Raw genomic sequence first — 17,929 nt, 5'->3', positions numbered from 1 at the left:
GAGAGGAAGAGGAAGGTCTTTTTGGTGATTGTGTCTAAGATTGTCCACATTAATAGTGTTAGTGCATAGTTTGTAATGCTTCCCTCTTCCAGTCAGCCTCATTCTGATATCTCCTGACTTCAGCCTCTGCCAGCTATGCTACCCTTGCTTTCAACACTGCAAGGTTTGGGAGAGTGCTGTCAGCATAGAGGGGGAAAAGATACATAAAGCTGCATATCATCAATGTAATGGCTGGCATTGCTGCCCAGATACTTCATCAAATTCCCTGAAGGTTTTGCATAGATATTAAACAGAAGTGGCTGAAGATGTGAGCCCTGTGGCATTCTCCATGTCACAGGTCATAGAGAGAAGGAGCAGCTGACTGTCAGGGGCCTTGTGGGACCTGCTGGGAAGGAATAGTATAGTCAGCTCCATGCAGTTCTCTCAACACTTGCCAAGACACGTAATTGTCCAAGGTGGTCTCCAGTGTCACAGGCAACTGATAACTCAGGTAGTGCCTGCATGATTTCTTAGTCTCTTTTCAACTTTGTGAGAAGTGGTGCTTCATTTCCAGGCCCATTCATTAGTGTCTCTGAAAGGAGAGTAAAAAGTATCTTCTGAAGCTGCATTGCACAATTTTTCTCATACCACTTCTCAGAACTCACCCAGTTTGAAACTGGATGGCAGTTGCCGCTGGAAAACAAGTTCTGATTTAAAAGATTTTTTTTGGTTGTCCTCTCTATTCCTCACAGTGTCAAATGATCTAAATGTAAGACTAGAGGCTAAATGTACAGTAAAAGAAAACTCTGTGGTCTTAAGGAAAGCAAAGCCCATGTTTTTGATCATGGCTGAGGACCACTGCAAACTGTAGAAGAAAAGTCTGTTGCTTTCTGTTACATGACTAGTCATTTCTTCCTGTGCTATCAGGTTTTTACCTGCCTAGTCATGTAGTGAGCATGGGTTTAGAGGGAAATGACTAGAAAGAGGCCTGGCCTCAAGAACTGGAGACAATCTGGATTCATACTCAGAGGTATCTGGTGGGAATTTAAGAACTGCATTTAAGGAGGACTGGTTCTTTGTTATACAAGTTTTCCCAGGGTGATGTGGAGCTGTAATCATTGCTGAACATGGCTGGTTATAGGTTTTCAGTGAGTGTTCACCTTCTCTGGGTACTAGCCTGAATGGTGTTAGGCACTGCAGGAGGGGTGTGCTGGATTCTACCTATTTGGTAGCTGTTATAAAAGGTGTAAGTGCACTCAAAAATATGAAAATATGTGACTTTGCAGGATGGGCTGCAAAGTAGAGGTGGAGAGCTTCTCTGCTGCTTTCAGGGCCCATTAGGATCCCTTGTCAGCACAGAAACATCTTGAAACCTTGAACATCTGGAGTGAAGTCAGGCTCTTGGTCCTTGTTGCTAATTTATGGGCTTATAAGACAGTCAAGTTCTTGGGTTTCTTTTTTTTTTTTTTTTTTTTATTATTCCTCATTGAAGGCATGCCTAGACAGCAGAGTCATGGCTATATACATGCTGTAGGTACTATACAGAGAAGTAGTAAGTTGGAGTCTACTCCGAAACATTATGGTTTAGTTAGAGCTAGCAGGCAAAGATTGAGGGAAGGGAAGAATTGTTCTTCCCTGACTTTTTTATTAGCTGACCTGATTCCATGATAGAAAACCTCAGTTTCTTAACACTTAAAAGAACAGTGACCTCAAGGAAGTCACAGAGTCTGATCTTCCATGCTGGTGCTTGCTGTCATGGTAGTGACTACCTGCAAGGCTGCACAAAATTGCACCAGGCTCACATCACTGTCTCAGCACCCACGGGGCTGCTGGTGCTTTCAGAGCGCTCAGCTCCCTGTTCACACCGAGCTTCCACTGCTCTCAGACTGCTGTTTAGCTTCAGTCCCACTTTTTTTTTCACCAATAAAGAGCCCCTAACCTCTACTAAACGTTTACCCCTCCTATGCAGCTTTGCAGGAGTATGCAATAGCACAGGCTATTTTTTTTCAAGTCTGGGAGCTTTTATCAGTCAGCCAGAACGGGGTTATTTTAGTGTGCATGGGTTGGTATGTAAGTGCAAAGCCTGTGTGTATGCCAGCAGTGTCATGGGCACACCTGTCCCAAACATCTGGGGTTTCACCTGGGGCTCTCTGCTGAAGGGCTGTGTGTTTTTCACAGTGTGCTGACAACTGTATTCTGTATTTCCAGTTGTGCTGCCTTCAGTATGATTTTACTTCCTTGTCCAGCAGTTGTTCATGTCTGCTCCTTGCTTTCTTTTTCCCAGCATCTTTAAAAATCTGCACATATGCTGATGATTTTGTGTCATTAATATCAATCTAGACAAGTCTGTGTGACCTTTAACTCCCCTGTCCAAAGGGAAGAATTGACCCTTGCAGTCAGTCACAGCACAGCACTGACTCATACATACTTTTCATAAAAATAATGAGGAAATTCCCCATAGTTTTTACAGATACTTTTTCAGGAGTTGAAGTGGAAGTCTTCCATAACAACACAGTTTGGGAAAACTACGAAACATGTAACAGATAATTAATCTTTTTTCTGACATATGATACACTTTATAATATTAATTTTTTTTCTCTTCTTGTGTCTCGCTCAAACTCAATGGATCGATTTGAGTTTCATTTGAGTTCATGTGCTTTCCAGTCTTATTCCCATCCTTGTCTGTTCTCCAGCTCCATTGTAAACCTCCTGGGGACGGGGCTGGGATTTGTCCCACCTCCCTGACTCTGCAATGATGAACACAATAGGACCATGCTTTCCCTTTTTTGCCTTGATTTTAATATATTTTCTGTTTTTTCCTGCTAAGATTAAACATGCTGTGTTTAGATATGTAGCACAAAAAAAGATAAAAACATCTCTAAGTTTGAAGTTCTTTAAAAAAAAACTAACTGAAGTTTGGAATGAATCAGATTCCCTCCAATAAAGACTAATAGTAAAACAAAACGACTAGGCACCCAAAAGTAATTTCAGGGAAGCTGTTTACCAATGACAGATGAGTGTCATAAGGAAATACCATTTCTTTACTTTCCTATATTTGATTATTTGTCACTTAAAACAAAAAATTCCATTTATAATTAAGTCCAGGGCAATTCCTCAAGGTCTCAGTATCTGAATATCTTTCCAGTGAATACTTAGAGAACTACATTTTTTTGATCATGCTTGCTGTAGCGGAGCCAAGGCAAGCGTTCTTAAAATATGGAGATGACCGAATACTTCTAAATCATTATTTTTCTTTAAAGTAAAAAATGCATATTTAAAATCTTTACAATAAATGTAATGAAACAGCTAGAATGCAAGATTTTGGCAAGAGTGAATTTGACCCTTTAGCTTGGTAGCTTCTCTGCCATTAGGATCTTAAATCCCCTTTTCTCCCTCTTAGAAAAATCTGAAATTTAGTCTACTTGATAGCATGATTCAAAGCCAAATATTTTACATTTGAAGATTTATAGTTATTTTCAGTCTTAGAGCAAGGTGGAAACTGAAGCAATCTCCACACAGATCCTATATCTGGGTTGCTGAGATGTATTGTTTTTGTTGATATAGATGTTTTGTGGTGTGCATATTCTAATGAAGTGATTTTTGGCATAAGGAAGACTTATGCAGTGGTGGCAGTTTTTTGTCACACAGCTATGCTTTTCTTTCCAGTAAACTCCTTAGAGTTAGAGAGCATCCCTGGTTTAATATAGAAGGAATCTGACATAGCTCTGAGGAAGCTCAAGTGTTTGTGGAAAGAGCTGTTAATCTTTGATCAACTGGGGTCTCCTTGTTACTGACTGTGATTACACAAGTGTACAACTTTAATTACAGCTTTTAATAAGATTTCATTTCTTCCTAGTCACATTCTTTGTATAGTAGAGCAGCTTATCTTTTCCTTTCTCCCCTGCTCCCCTTCCTTCCCCCCGCTGCCTTTTTATGGAAAAGGGCATTTGAGGTCATTGCAGGGGATTCAGTGTCCAGAGGGATCCTGCTGTACACGCTCTGCCCATGGCTTTACCCTCCACTCACTTGCACTATCCAGAGAGCTCTCTCCTTCAGCTGCCCTCCAAATATCCCTGCACTGGCAGCTGCCCAGGATCTGGTGGTCAGCAGGGGAGGACAGTCTGAGAGGCACCATGTACACACAGACATTCACTGCTGCACAAAACCTCTGAAAAACCCTTAGGTAATCTCTGTAGACAAAAAATGTTCTGATCTCCCATCATGGATAAGCTGAGACTTGGGTAAATTAAGCTGTGATCTTCAGAATCGAGAAGGGGCCTCTTGAGGCACCTCCCTTGGTATTTGCCCTATTTGTGCTTTTCCCTAAGCCTCTGCTTTTGGCCCTGTCACAATTAGGATATTGGTCCAGTGTAGCCAAGTCAAAAAGAGTTTGACTCCCATGTAAAGCACAAGGTACAACTGAGAAGTATCTTAAAAGGTGTGAGTGACAAAACAGATACAGTTGGTAAAACAGAGCAATTTGCAGTGATTTGACATTCATAAGTGTGCAAAATTTTAACATGCCAGTTGTGACTACAAAAGAGGATGGTGGGGAAAGCAACTCATAGAACAGCAAAGGGAGCTCCTTTTATCTCTGTGCATGCATCCCTTTGGCTCACTTGCTGTATGTGCTACGCTCTTTTTGCACACTAATGAATATCAGAGTCAGAGTGTGTTATGCCATCTATCACTCTGCTCCCATTTTCTAATGAACTTACCCCTATCAGGTAGCTTTCCTAGCTATTCGTGTCATGAGTGAATTTCACCTTGACAATAGATCAAGAGTGAGGTTCAGCAATGTGGCCCACCTACTATGCAATGCTCCAGCTTGACAGCTGCTTTGTGTCCTCAGGGTAGCTTTACTTTGATGCTTTTCCCTGTTCAGAAAAATTTGGAGGGAGGATTTTGGTAATCTCCAGCAGGCAGAGTTTTTAAACCTATCTCAAGGGAAGATGAAGATTCTACAGAATTTTTGAACAAACAGTTATTTATGAAGTAAGTGACATTGTCTTTAGAACTGTTATTCCCACTGGGCTCCAGAGAAAAGCAGCATTTGCCATGCTGGATCTGACTGGTCGTTGCTGTAGCCTACTGCTCCTGGCACCTCAGGCTTCACTGTGGAAAACTCTTGAAGGCTTATAACAAAACCTCTAGTCTGACCATTGCAGATTTAGCTCTAGTTATTAAGGGATGTGTTTTCATGTCTCAGAAGCACGCAATAAGAGAACTATGGTCTTTGCTCTTATGGGTTCTTTGACACCAGAAATGCTGGAGCGAAGTTCTTCTAAACTTGGCTGCCTTTCTGGTTGCCTAAAAAATACTGCAGTAGTGGCTGTAACATGGGTTTGAAATGACTGGTTTGCTGAATTGGCTGGACAAACTACAAGGGAAGAGAAACAATCAAATGAGTTCACCGTGGTGTACATGGGCCTGACCCAGGGTCATGGGCCACTGTGATTGCATCATTTGCTCATTCAGTAGCCATGCTGCTACTGAAAAGATCTGTGTCTGGCTCCTGACAGCCTGATCTTCTGATGAATTTGACATCACTTTCTGCATGATTTCCTTCATCAGCGTCTTGTGTCACCAACATTTACATTTGTCCAGGCAAAGTTTTCTGTTTGTCCATTTTCAAACCGACCTCACGTCCCCTTTTCCTACTCTTGTTGGAGGGGGCAGCACAATCATTCTCACTGTCCGTCCTGTCTCTTTTGGCAGACTCGGGGACCAGTTCTACAAAGAAGCAATTGAGCACTGTCGCAGCTACAACTCCCGGCTCTGTGCCGAGCGAAGCGTCCGCCTTCCCTTCCTGGATTCGCAGACTGGGGTAGCTCAGAACAACTGCTACATCTGGATGGAGAAGAGGCACAGGGGACCAGGTTGGTAGTGCTGTGTCTGTGTATGCATGTGCATGTACGGAGGGCTGGCCACTGAGCCCTCTTGGGGTTTAATTAATAGGAGCTCAAACCTGCTATAGGCCACACAGAAGAGAAACTGCCTAAACCTCTGTGCCTGCAGGGGATTTCCTTTGGTAACTGCAGAGAGCTCATGCTAATTACTCTCTCTCTAAGCAAAGAAGTGCCTGACATGGTAGTTTCTAAGGCTGCATCATTGTAGCTCTTTTCATGCTACCATTCCCAGTCTGTAACAGAAGACTCAATGATCTGCTCTTAGCCGGACTGGAATTAACTCCAAGGTGGGGGTGGGAGTGTCTCAGATGAATGCTGAAAGCAACTATATTAGGAAGGATAGAAAACTGAAGTAAAATATAGGAGTCCAGTTAATGGAATGAATGTTGTTCTAATGGTTAGAAATATATCTATAAATCCTGGTTCTGTTTTGGATAGGCTAACGTGGATATCAGTTCTGGAGCTGTGGTTCCCTTGGGTACAGAAAGAAGTTGGTATATTTCCTTAAGGAGCTTTGGCTAATGCCTGTTCCACAGCTCAGTGAAGCTCAAGGGAAAAGAGCATTGTTATTTTTGTAGACTTTGGTCAGTTGTTCCTTTGTTAGACTAAATCCATCTGAAATCCTTTATTGAAAGGCAAAGGACAGTCACCAGTTCAAAGACTGGAGATGCTGCTCAGACAGAAGTCCTCCTGAACCCCAAGGGGAGTTTGGCTACGTTGACCAAAAACTTGTCTAGTAGCTGACCAATAATTAGCTCAGGGAACAGATTTTTTTTTCCCCTCCCCTTTAGTGCAGCCCAGAGAATCCAGGCAAGAAGGAACCTGGGGTACATAGGCCCTGGAAGTATGATATGCACACATGTGCATAAATATGTGCCAGTTCTCTAAACAATATTGGCACCCTTGCACCTTCACTCCCCACCCCCTCAAATTCTAGATCTGAAATTATGGGAAGATGAAGCCTGCTCTAATTTTGTCCACTATCTGGTTTACAAGAGATGAAGTGGGAGGAACACATAGGATATTCCTTTACCCTCCTGGGCTAAGAAAACAATTGCTGCTTCTGAAAAGTGCCTAGCTGAGTCTTAGCTGAAACTTTCCTTCTCCCTTTTCTAGGCTATACTAAATGAAGGATCCTTGTACTCCTCCTATTACTAAAATATCAAAAGTAGATTTAGTGTTGTCTTGCAGTACTCTCAGAAAATTGTAGGGTTGCTTCATAACCATAGTTAAATTTTTTGTTTCAGCTGAAAATAATCCTAAGAGATTATGCTTTGGATAAATTAACCAACCAACCTTCCTTCCTTCCTTCCTTCCTTCCTTCCTTCCTTCCTTCCTTCCTTCCTTCCTTCCTTCCTTCCTTCCTTCCTTCCTTCCTTCCTTCCTTCCTTCCTTCCTTCCTTCCTTCCTTCCTTCCTTCCTTCCTTCCTTCCTTCCTTCCTTCCTTCCTTCCTTCCTCCCTTCCTCCCTTCCTCCCTTCCTCCCTTCCTCCCTTCCTCCCTTCCTCCCTCCCTCCCTCCCTCCCTCCCTTCCTTCCTTCCTTTTTTTATCCTTCTGAACAGAGTCAGAAGATATGTATATACACTAACAGGTACACATCCACTGTATTTATAAGTAATGTTTTGTCAGCATCTTCCACAAGGATAGACATAGATAGTCTTGTCTGGGTCTCATTGGCATCTATACATATGCAGAAGGAATCATCATAAATGCGTTACAGCATCACACCAGGAACCAAGATGTCTTAATTCTTTGCCTTTCTCAGCCACAAGCTTTGTGGACTACCTTGAGCAAATTCATTCTGCAAAGTTTTCGTTCCTCACTTCTGATAGTGAACTGTTTGGCAGCTTGCCCTACAGAAAGGGATAGGTGATATTACTTCTGCATGTCTGCAGTGGAGACTAATGGTGAAACATTTCACACAGAGAGTATCAAGTGAAAGAAGCCTCCTGCATCTGCATTGGCCACCAAATCTGATGACTTTGTTATTTTGAATTAGAATAATCAGTGTGAAATGAACCAGCCCTCCTCCCCCATATTTACTTTCCTCTTTCTTGATTTTTATTAGTCCATTTAATGTTCCCCTGAGTGTCTTTGCGTAATCTATTTCTCGTAGTATCATGGTGAGTCAAGGCATCCCTCTACAGTTTTAGTGTGCCTGGTTTTGGTCTGTACACAATGTGCTCGTGCCTGTGCTAAAGGGCTCTGAAAATGCTCTGCCAGCCATCCTGGTATCTATCTTGTGTGCTGTGTTCACTACCATTTACTATCCCTAACCTGAAAAACTAGATAAAGACAAATGGCAAAGCTCCAGGACTTCTTTTCACTTACACAGATTTGAAAAACAGAGAAGAGTCAGGAACTTAGCATATTAACCTGAATTCTTGCTGTCCTCTTTGTTAAAGGAGTCAGAAATCTGCATCTCATAATAAACAGTTCAGGGTTAATTTCACACAATACTGAACATAACTCCCTCCTCTTCCCCTCCTCCCCTGGCCTTTCACACGAGCTTTGAGTTATGACTCTCCTACACTAATGAGATAAACAACATAACTCACTGCAGGTTCTGCTATTTCCTCTGTAAGCAAATGGTTGGAACCTTCTCTGGTTGCCCTATAAGGTACCAGAGGGACACAACCCACAGAGGGCTGAAGACAGTAATATGCATTATTTCCATATTCACTGCAAAACTGCCTGTGAAAGAGCTACATTCAGAGCACTCAGAACTGACCCTTTCCACGTTGCCTCTCCTTTGTAAAGATCTATACTTCATGTGAGCCAGCACAGAGACACATGAGGTACAGGGTAGAGAAACAAAGGTAGCATTGGTGGGTTGAAATCTGGTATGTGTTTTCTGTTCATTGGATGGCAGTATATTAATGAACAAGCGTATTGTGAGTAGCAACAGAGAGCTTACCTGAAGGGGTTGCAGAGGTGGATGTTGTATCATCCGTTTCTTATTGATCTACCTACCACCCTCTAAGGAAGAGGCTTTTCCAACTCTCTCCTTTCAAGTTTCTAGTTGGGCTTTCAGCACGTGTAGTTGGCTCTTGCTGTCCCGACTGGATCCAGAACTGCTCTTTCATGTAAGAGCGCTCACATTAGCAGATACTCCCCCAAAACTAGTCGATTTTTACTCCTCTCTGTCTGGGACAAAAGCTCCTCTCTGTCTGGTACTTATTTCTTCAAACTGCTCCTCTGTGGAGGCCCATGCAATGGGGGGCTCATTCTCTGTCCCATTACTTTGATCTGGCAATTGCTATTTCAGCGCTGTCTTCAAGTCCTTGCACAGGACCTGCTGAGAAAGGGTGGGGCTTCTTGCCTCCACCTCTTCAATTACTCACATCAGAGCCAGGCACAATCCACCTCATCATTATAGCAATTGTTTGCAGTGGTTAATGTTTGCAACATGGCATGAGGAAGGTTGTCCAAATACTATATAAGTGCTAGTTATTCACATTTTTATTTCCAAACCGGTCTTAGGCAACCCGTTCTGAAATGTGTTCTTCTTGGGATGTGCACAATGCCCAGCTTTCTGGGCATCAGTGAAAGAAAGGCATGAAAAGTCCAAGTCCCATAGCATTCTATGCCCTGAAACAGCCAGAATTCTCTGCAGATACTCCAACACTTTGCCATACTCAGGCAGTATGCTGTAGATGCTCCAACCCCTTGGAAGTAGGTGGAAGGGGCTGGGGTCTAAACTGGCATTCCCAACAGCTGAAATTTTTAAAACTGGGAACTTAGGTCTCACCTGCAGAATTTGATTTGCACATTCCCACGAGGTGAATTCTGTTATTGTGTCTTTCTCCCCATCCCAAGTAAGAGAATATTAGTTTTTTCATTATCCTCATTTGATCTGGTGAGTTGCTTTTGTTCCCCAGCTGATACTCTCTCCTGGCTGCTTCAGAAGAGAGGAGAGGACTCTTGGGCCATCCTCCTGCCCTTGAGCTGTTCTGCTTTACTGGCACCCCCTTGATGCTATCCAGCTGTTCACTGTTGGTACAGTTTCAGATATAGCAACACCACTCCTGTTCTCTCTCTTATGTGGTCTTACCTGGTTTTTGAGGACAATGAGTCTGGAATTGAAGTTGTGCTTTGTAACCCTTTCAAGACAGCAGAAGGGCAGAGGAACCAAACCAGAACTGGTGGACAGAGAGGGCAGGAAAAGCAGAGAGGAGAGAGAGAATTAAATTCCTCCAACTTTTCTTGCAGAGTATTTCTGTGCGTCATGACTGTCTGGGGCAGTTGAGGATAGATACTTTGAAGCACTTGTCAGTGTGCTTTGCGCCCCCAGTAGTGATGCATTCACAAAGCCCTGCTGTGTCCTGAATGCAAGAGAGCAAAGTGTAGCTCGAACATTGGCTGAAGGGTGTTTGTCAGGCGGGCCAGGGCACCTCAAAAATCAGTGATGCCAAACGTGATTTAAGGGAATGTACAATGATATAAATATCGGTGTATCTGCTCCCTCATTCAGAATGTTGGCATGAGGAGGTAGGAGTCAAAATGAAGAATTAATATTCAAACAAAAGTCCAGAATGTAAGCAAAAATACAGAGTCAGACCTCTTGGATCTTGGTTTGCTTCTGTTTGGAAGACACAAATTTCCTGAGCTGCTCTGTGCATCCGGGCCTCAAGATTCACATGTCAGAACTTCATCTCTTCTCTCTCAAGGGGCTTTCTCTGCCCGTGGAGGAGGCATCGCCCTTGTGACCCAGGAGAGTCTGAAATTCTATTTACCCTGAAGAAATCACAAATTATTTATGTGCAGCTCTAGTTTCAGTGAGCTGAGTGAAGTGTCTAAGTGAGACCTAGATTCTCTGTAGGCCTGATCCCAAGAGGTGCTGAAGAGCCTTGGGAACACTGGATGCCTTGAGTGTGTAGCTCTGCCTCGTGATTTGCAGGATTGAATGCTCCAACAAGGAGATGCTGGAAGGGCAAGAACAAAGATTCTAGAGAGAGTGCTTGTGGTTTACAAACTGAAATGTGATTAATTTTTTGTCTTTAATCTTCAGGCCTGGCCCCAGGTCAGCTGTACACATACCCAGCACGTTGCTGGCGCAAAAAGAGGCGTTTGCATCCCCCTGAGGATTCCAGGCTGAAGCTGCTGGAAATTAAGCCTGGTAAGTATTTGTTTGTCTGCCTCTCCCAAGCTGCAGAGCAGCTGGCATACATGAAAACCTGGCATTTAGACCTTGGACTTTATCTTTGCTGCTTTCCAACCATTCCTCATTGCATCTGTTGCATCTTGCTTGATTTGCTGTAACCATAACCACCAAACCCTCTGCATACAACTCATCCCTTACAAAAACGTGAACAACTTGTATTGAATGCAAGGGGAGCTCAATTTACCTTGTGTATTGTTGAATCCTGGCTTCTATTAGGAAATTCACAAGGATGTAAAGAATCAATGTATTACTAACTTTTTCCTCGGTCCATTACTAATACAAAGTCTCACTGGCATCTGCTGCCTAATCCTTGTGAAAAAGACCACTGTGTGAAACAGTAAGTATAAGATAAGATTTTTCTTGGTGGGGCTGGTGATGAGGGTATGAACAGATTATAAACAAAAAATAATAAAAAATAGTGAGCATATGCCACATTTGTGTATTTTTGTCTGACTACATGCATAGCTTTGTCACATTATTCTTTCATTCTTCTTGTCCTTGCTACTCTTCCACAATTAAACTATGAAGTGATGAGTCTGGATGTTGAATGAGTGGCTGTAAAGCAGATGTGGAGGAGTTGCAGCTGTGTCAGGTAGAGCTTAGTGTTGTGCATTCTTTCCTGCAGTTAGTAATAAAGTCTTGCTGTCTCTGGGGTCAGCTATTATGAGAAAGAGGAAACACATATACTCACAGCTGTATGCGTTTTTTAAGAGGTGAGACACTGTCAGTATAAAAAGTACAGGAGAAAACCCCCAAATGTAAATTAAGAATATTAAAAAAACCTGTTTGACAGAAGAAGGTGCCTGGGAACTGAGCTGTGCTCAGCAACACTGATGACTTTGCTTCTATGGAGTAGTTGGTGGAGAGAGAGGAAAGGGCAACAGAGACAAGTTCTAAACCCATTAAAACCAGAGGCAAAATTCCTGCTGTTTCTGAAAACTCCCTACCTTCAGTATAGGAGACGTGAGTGGACAATTGGAAAAGAGGAAGAAATGCCTATATAACCACTTATTTAGGGCTCAAACCAAGGGCAAAATCTCAGCCAGAAAATAGAACTAGACCTCACAGCCGAGCTGCTTAGAAAAAGCTGATGAAATCAGTCATGTACATTGATGAAAACAAGATTGGACTCTAAGAAGAGGATGATGTTGGCTCATAGAAATGCCTACCTTAGACTTAGTGATGATGCCAGTGCCTTGGTAATTTTGTAAGGTAAAACAGTAGGGTAGAGTTTGAGTCTTTTTTGTTTGCATTACTCTTCTTTGCTGTACTCACTGAATGCCAAATTAGTGCATCCTACATGCCACAGGGCATGAAAGGCAATTACCACAAAGTTATCAGATAAAGAGACCTCAGCATGTCTGTCTCTGTGCTGTTTTCCCTGCTATAAACATCTCTGCATCTCAGGAGTGCTGCTTTTTTTGCATTGCCGGTGGCAACCAAATAAGGCGAGTTACATCGCTCTGCCATTTAAATCTATTTTCCAACCAATTTCTATCTAGTGATTAACTTTCCTTATCACTTATGCCACAAAACAATTTCACTCCATCTGTGCATATCCAGAATAGACTCACTAGCCAAAAGTGGGATTTTCCCCCTTCTCTGATCTGAAAGTATAAAACATATGGAAAACATCGGACCTCCATTTTAAAGGTAGCTTTTGAAATTTGGGAGAAAGAGAGTATAATTTATTTTCAACATGGACAACAGAAACACTGTTGGTTTTGGAGTAATTCAGCCTAATGCTGAACCTAGAAAGCTACCTAATGGGGACTTCTTTAGTCCTCAGTTAAACATCAGGTAGTTGTGTGGGGCAAAGATGTGGAAATTTAAGATCTATTAAAAAGCACAGAGATGACAACTGTAGAACATATAAGATAAATTTGAAAGAAATCTAATCTATATGTTCCATAGTCTATATGTTCCATAGCTATGGCTTGGGCATTTTGTTAATTCCTTAGATCTGTTCTCAGCAGCTACTGAGTGCTAATGCTTGGTTAATATGCAAATAGCTGATTTTTATAGAGAGACTGTGGAACCGTTGATATATTTTTATAGATATTTATACTTGTTATATGGCATGTGCAAGCAATGCATTTCTGCAACATCAAATTAGGGCTAAACCTTGGTTGTATTATGTGAACTGCCTAGAAGTACTTCTTGTAAGACAATCACTGTAACAAACACAGAAGAGGATTTATCTTTGCTCCAAAAGTTGCCATTCCAGCAGTCAATGGGATTGGCACCAGGGGTGTGAATACTTGCTTGGACTGCACCTGGGCTTTCAGAGTGGCTTATTATACCAAAAAGTTGTATTCAGAAGTCCCTGTATTCAGAAGACACCTACATACTTCAGGAGACACACAGACCTATGATTTTTGTTTTGCTAAGTCATATCTAGTCATCAGCTGGTCAGTAAGTAGAATCAAACTATTGTCTTGCCAGCACTTCCAGGGTACAATAAATCATTTAGTAATAGTATAGTATACTATTTTAGTTTATAAACTAAAATAGTTTTATAGTTTTAGGTTTCTAGTATAACCTGCTTTTGCAGGTTTATGTAGTGCATGACACAACTCAGTGAATGAGTAAGAGTTTCACATTTGGTGAATACCAAAATCTAATGAAGAAAATAATCATGCTCCAACAGTCTGCTGTTTTTTTGTGAAATGCAAGGTGTACTATAATGTTTTTCCTGGGTTGATTTGATGCCTGATTCTTAATAGAAGATGGTACTTTTGTTGTCCTGATCTGTTGTTTTTATTTAGTTTAAAATGAAGGTGTCTGGTTTTAAGTATAGTTACAGGCAAAGTTGTAAAAGTGTGAACACTGGAATAGGAATTGTGGATGCAGCCTTTAGATGTCTGTTTTCCTCTGCCACTGTGTTCAGAGTTACATGCATGCATTGCCCCAGTAAAGTGGTTTGTTCAAGGGTCTAGCAGTGTTCCTGTTTGTGCTATTTCTAAGCATCCTCTATCCCATCCAGTAGCCTATCCAGTAGATATGCAGAAGAAATTAAGTGTTGCCAATACTTAGTTATGGTAGTGCCTTTACTAACAACACAGTCAATATTATGACCAGATCTTCATCATTCATCTGTAAGTTATATTCTCATCATCAAAACCAAGCATTGTGGCTCAAGTATAGCCTAGAGTTCATTTTTGCAATGAGTACGAGCTGTTACTTGAGCCATTACAGTGTAGCAGTCAAGACTTCTATGAACACTGGTACAGATTTGAAACAAATCCTGGGCCATGGGCAATATATTGATACATTGCCAATACTGTGATTTCATAGGTTCATAAAATATGAGATTGAAAGGGACCTCAAGGATCATCTGGTCCAACTTTTCTTGGCAAGAGCACAGTCTAGACAAGATATCTTAGCACCCAGTCCAGCCCAATCTTAAAACTGTCCAGTGTTGGGGAATCTACCACTTCCCTGGGCAGATTGTTCCAATGACTGATTATTCTCACAGTGGAGAATTTCCCTCTTGTGTCCAACTGGAATTTCCCCACAAGTAACCTGTACCATTAGCCCTCATATTATTCATGTGACTCTGTAAAAAGGGTGTCTCCATCTTTGTAGCTACTATTTAAATACTGGAACAGAGTGATAAAGTCTCCCCTAAGCCTTCTCAAGTCTGAGCAAACCCAGTTCTCTCAGACAACCATATGACAGGCTTCCCAGGGCTTGGATCATCTTTGTAGCCCTTCCCTTGACCCCCTCCAGGCTGTCCATGTCCCTTCTGTATAGCAGGGACCAAAAATGAGCACAGCATTCCAGGTGTAGCCTGACAAGCTCTGAATATGAGAATTACTTAGCTGGTGATGCCCTTACCAATGCAACCTAGCATTCTGTTGGCTTTATTTATTTATTTATTTATTTACTTATTTATTGGTCACAGCAGCACACTGTTCATTCGTATTGAGCTCATGGTTCACCAGGACACCGAGATCCCTTTTCACAGAGCTGCTCCCCAACCAGGCAGATCACAGCCTGTCCTGCACTCCTGGGTTATGTTTTCCCAGATACATTTCCTAAGTGCAGAGTTTTAAACTTACTAGGTGTTGATACACATCTAATATTTGTGGAATTAGACTTCTGTTCAACCAGGTATGGGAAAGCTGGTTCTCTGCAGAACTGAGCAGTGGTATTTGCATGGCACTTCAGCACAGAGCAATGGGAGGGCTCTAAGCAGCTCATGCTTCCACATTCACTCAGCTGCCTGTTCTCCTGCCCAGTAAAAGAATACAGCTGAGCGCCTGTGCATGGGAAGTCAGGGCATGGGTGAGGGAGAGGGTTGGGCTAGGTAGCCACTTGCAGTGGAGTGGGAGGAAAAGGAGAATTTTTTTTTATTACCACTGTGAACTTCAGGTTCTGTGAAGGCAAGCAGTAGGGTTCTGGCCCTTGGCAAAATCAGAGCAGTTGGAAAGAGGAGAGTTAGAAATCAGAGGGAGATCCTGGATCAGACCCAAGGCCCCTTGAAATAATAATTGATGATATGTACTTAGTGGTTTTGTGGTGCTGGGTAGTGTCATGATTCTGTGTTGGGTCAGCTATCAAAATTGTGGAAGTGCTATTGCCTACAGTAAACCCTGCTGACAGGCAGGTATTACCCGAGCTTTGCACCTATGCAGATGAGAACAGATACAGTGAGTGTGGCCAAAAACTCTGGTGGAGTTTAAATTGGTAGTGTCCTACTTCAGTCTTACAAGTTGGTTAAATATAGGTACATATATACATGCCTACAGAGCTTTTATTCATGTGGTGTGTAAGTCTAAAGAATATGACTGTAATGCTTTTGTGTCAATTTACTGATGTCCTTTGGTTTTGGGCTGAAAGCCCACAGTGAGGTTTCAGAGTGGGCAGCCTTTCCACCCACTTGGAGGGTGTGGAGTAGAATGAGCTGGGGTCCTGTGCTGGTGTCTGTCCTCTTACTTCCATCTGGGCAGTCCAGCGTTCAACTGAGCTGTAGAAATGGGTTTTTTTACCAGTTATTGGATAGTAAAAGCAAACAAAAGTATTTTTCATTTGCTGTTATGTACCATGGTAGGTTTTTGAAGCAAGTATTGAAAACAGATTTTTAGTTCCAGTTGAACAATGCCTTATCTGTTTTTAGTCTGGCATATGGGATATACCTAGGTGAGTGTGCTTCTGGATGAATGAACTAAATCCTTCCAGATAAGCTATTATCTCTTTAAAACATTTCAGTTTACCTTGTGTAGTCTGTGACTGATTGTCCAAGGTACTGTGTGTTTCCTGGGAAGTGAAGAGTGCTCCAACTCTTGGGGGAGATGCTCAGCATGTCTGTGGAGGTCTGTGGTCTTTAAGATGGGGCACTTCACCAAGATAAAGTTAAGATGACATTAAAAAGCAAAGAACAGAATTTGCAGTAGTATCACTTGTATGATAGCATCTAGAGGCTCAAGCAGCATGTAAGATCATCATCCCAGGGGGTGTTGTGAAGTCATCTTAGCCATAGGCTTACAGTCCAGATGTACAAAATACAGTGAAGGAAATACTTTGATTCCAAAATAGAGAAATGAGTGACAAAGGGAATAAAGTACTTCTATGACATTTTAACCAGAGGTTTGTGGTACTGTTGGAAATAAAACCCAAGAACAAAGAAAGAACATAGTGCTGCTGAGTCCCATACTATTTATTCTGCTCCTGGTTGCTGTGCCCAATTTCACTCAAAGATATTAGAGCCTAAAACTAAATTCAAAACACTTAATTTCATAAGTATTTCCTTTTACATATTTTTCTCCCATAGGCCAGTTAATATTGACTAGTTTCACTTTTGATTTCAGCAATTTCTACACAGTCACATGTTGGTTCCTGTTCTATACTCCAAGACAGCAGTGTTGTTTTGCTATGAACACTGTAAAGAGAGGCACATCTCTTCTTAGCAAAAACTTTTTCTACTATTTGACAGTTTTCTTACTATTATCTCTGTAATTAAAGGTCGTGTTATGTTATAGAACCTGTCTGTGGCTCCGTTTGGAGGTCCATTAAGATCATCTTAGGATTGTAACTGAAAGAATAATTCTGGTGCCAAATAAGAGTATGCCTGTAATATGTAGATTAATTGGATAAAATATTCCTAAAGGAAGCTATAATATAAATCTGTCAGCTCTTCAGACTTCTGACAGATTCCTGCAGACGTGAGTTTACCAAAGATATTTTCTGTGTAGAGCTTATTTTAGGTTTTTAAATTGTTCATGGCTTTTATCAACATTTGCCGTGATGAACCCTGCTTTTGGGGTGGAGCTGACTTGACAGGAGCAGGTTTTTTTATCTGATGATTTGGTCTGGATTTCTCATGTAGGATGGATTTTGATAGCCTGTTAACAAACTTCTGTGAGTTTTGCTCCTGGGCTCTCCAAAATTCTGAATTTAAAATGTCTCTTAAAATCTGCTTTTAATTCAAGTCCTTCTGCACTCTGAAGTATACTTTGTGTTAAAAAGCAAGCAGACCCGCCACTCTCCTGCTCTCCGGCAGTGCGCCCGTAGGAATCCCGCCGATGTTGGGCTGTTCGGTCCCGGCCCGCAGTGGCGGCGCGGCGGCTGCAGTGGCGCGGCGGGGCCGGCAGAGGGCGCGGCGGGCAGCGGGAGCTCCCGGCGGGATTTCCCCGCGGCGGGAGCAGCGCGCGCCCGGAGCGGCGTTTGTTGGGAGCGCGCCTGGCTGCGCCGAGCCTGGAGCGGATCTCATTCTCACCCGTACTCACCTAGCCTTATTGTTGTCACCTCACACAGAGCAAAACAAACAAAAAAACCCCACTCCTTAACTTTTCGGGACAGGTAGGGTGGATGATTTTCAGTTCCCGTTTGATTTGTTTGAAAGCACATCTGCACATCGTGCTGAGTCCTGAAC

General features: G+C 42.3%; 1 protein-coding gene across 9 annotated transcripts in view; it reads left to right on the top strand.

The window, feature by feature from the left end:
- The window catches only part of DPF3 (double PHD fingers 3), a 155,260-nt gene that overhangs the window by 61,408 nt on the left and 75,923 nt on the right, over positions 1-17,929 (top strand). For all 9 annotated transcript variants that reach the window (XM_033063590.2, XM_033063582.2, XM_033063581.2 and 6 more), the window contains exons 2-3: positions 5,698-5,858; positions 10,900-11,007. In XM_033063590.2, the coding sequence (XP_032919481.1) occupies positions 5,834-5,858; positions 10,900-11,007 (133 nt within the window). In that variant the 5' untranslated portion in view covers positions 5,698-5,833. The remainder of the gene's footprint in view (positions 1-5,697; positions 5,859-10,899; positions 11,008-17,929) is intronic.

The sequence above is a fragment of the Catharus ustulatus genome, chromosome 6, assembly GCF_009819885.2.
Source record: "Catharus ustulatus isolate bCatUst1 chromosome 6, bCatUst1.pri.v2, whole genome shotgun sequence".
NCBI lineage: Eukaryota > Metazoa > Chordata > Aves > Passeriformes > Turdidae > Catharus > Catharus ustulatus.
This window is presented reverse-complemented; position numbering and strand designations above follow the sequence as displayed.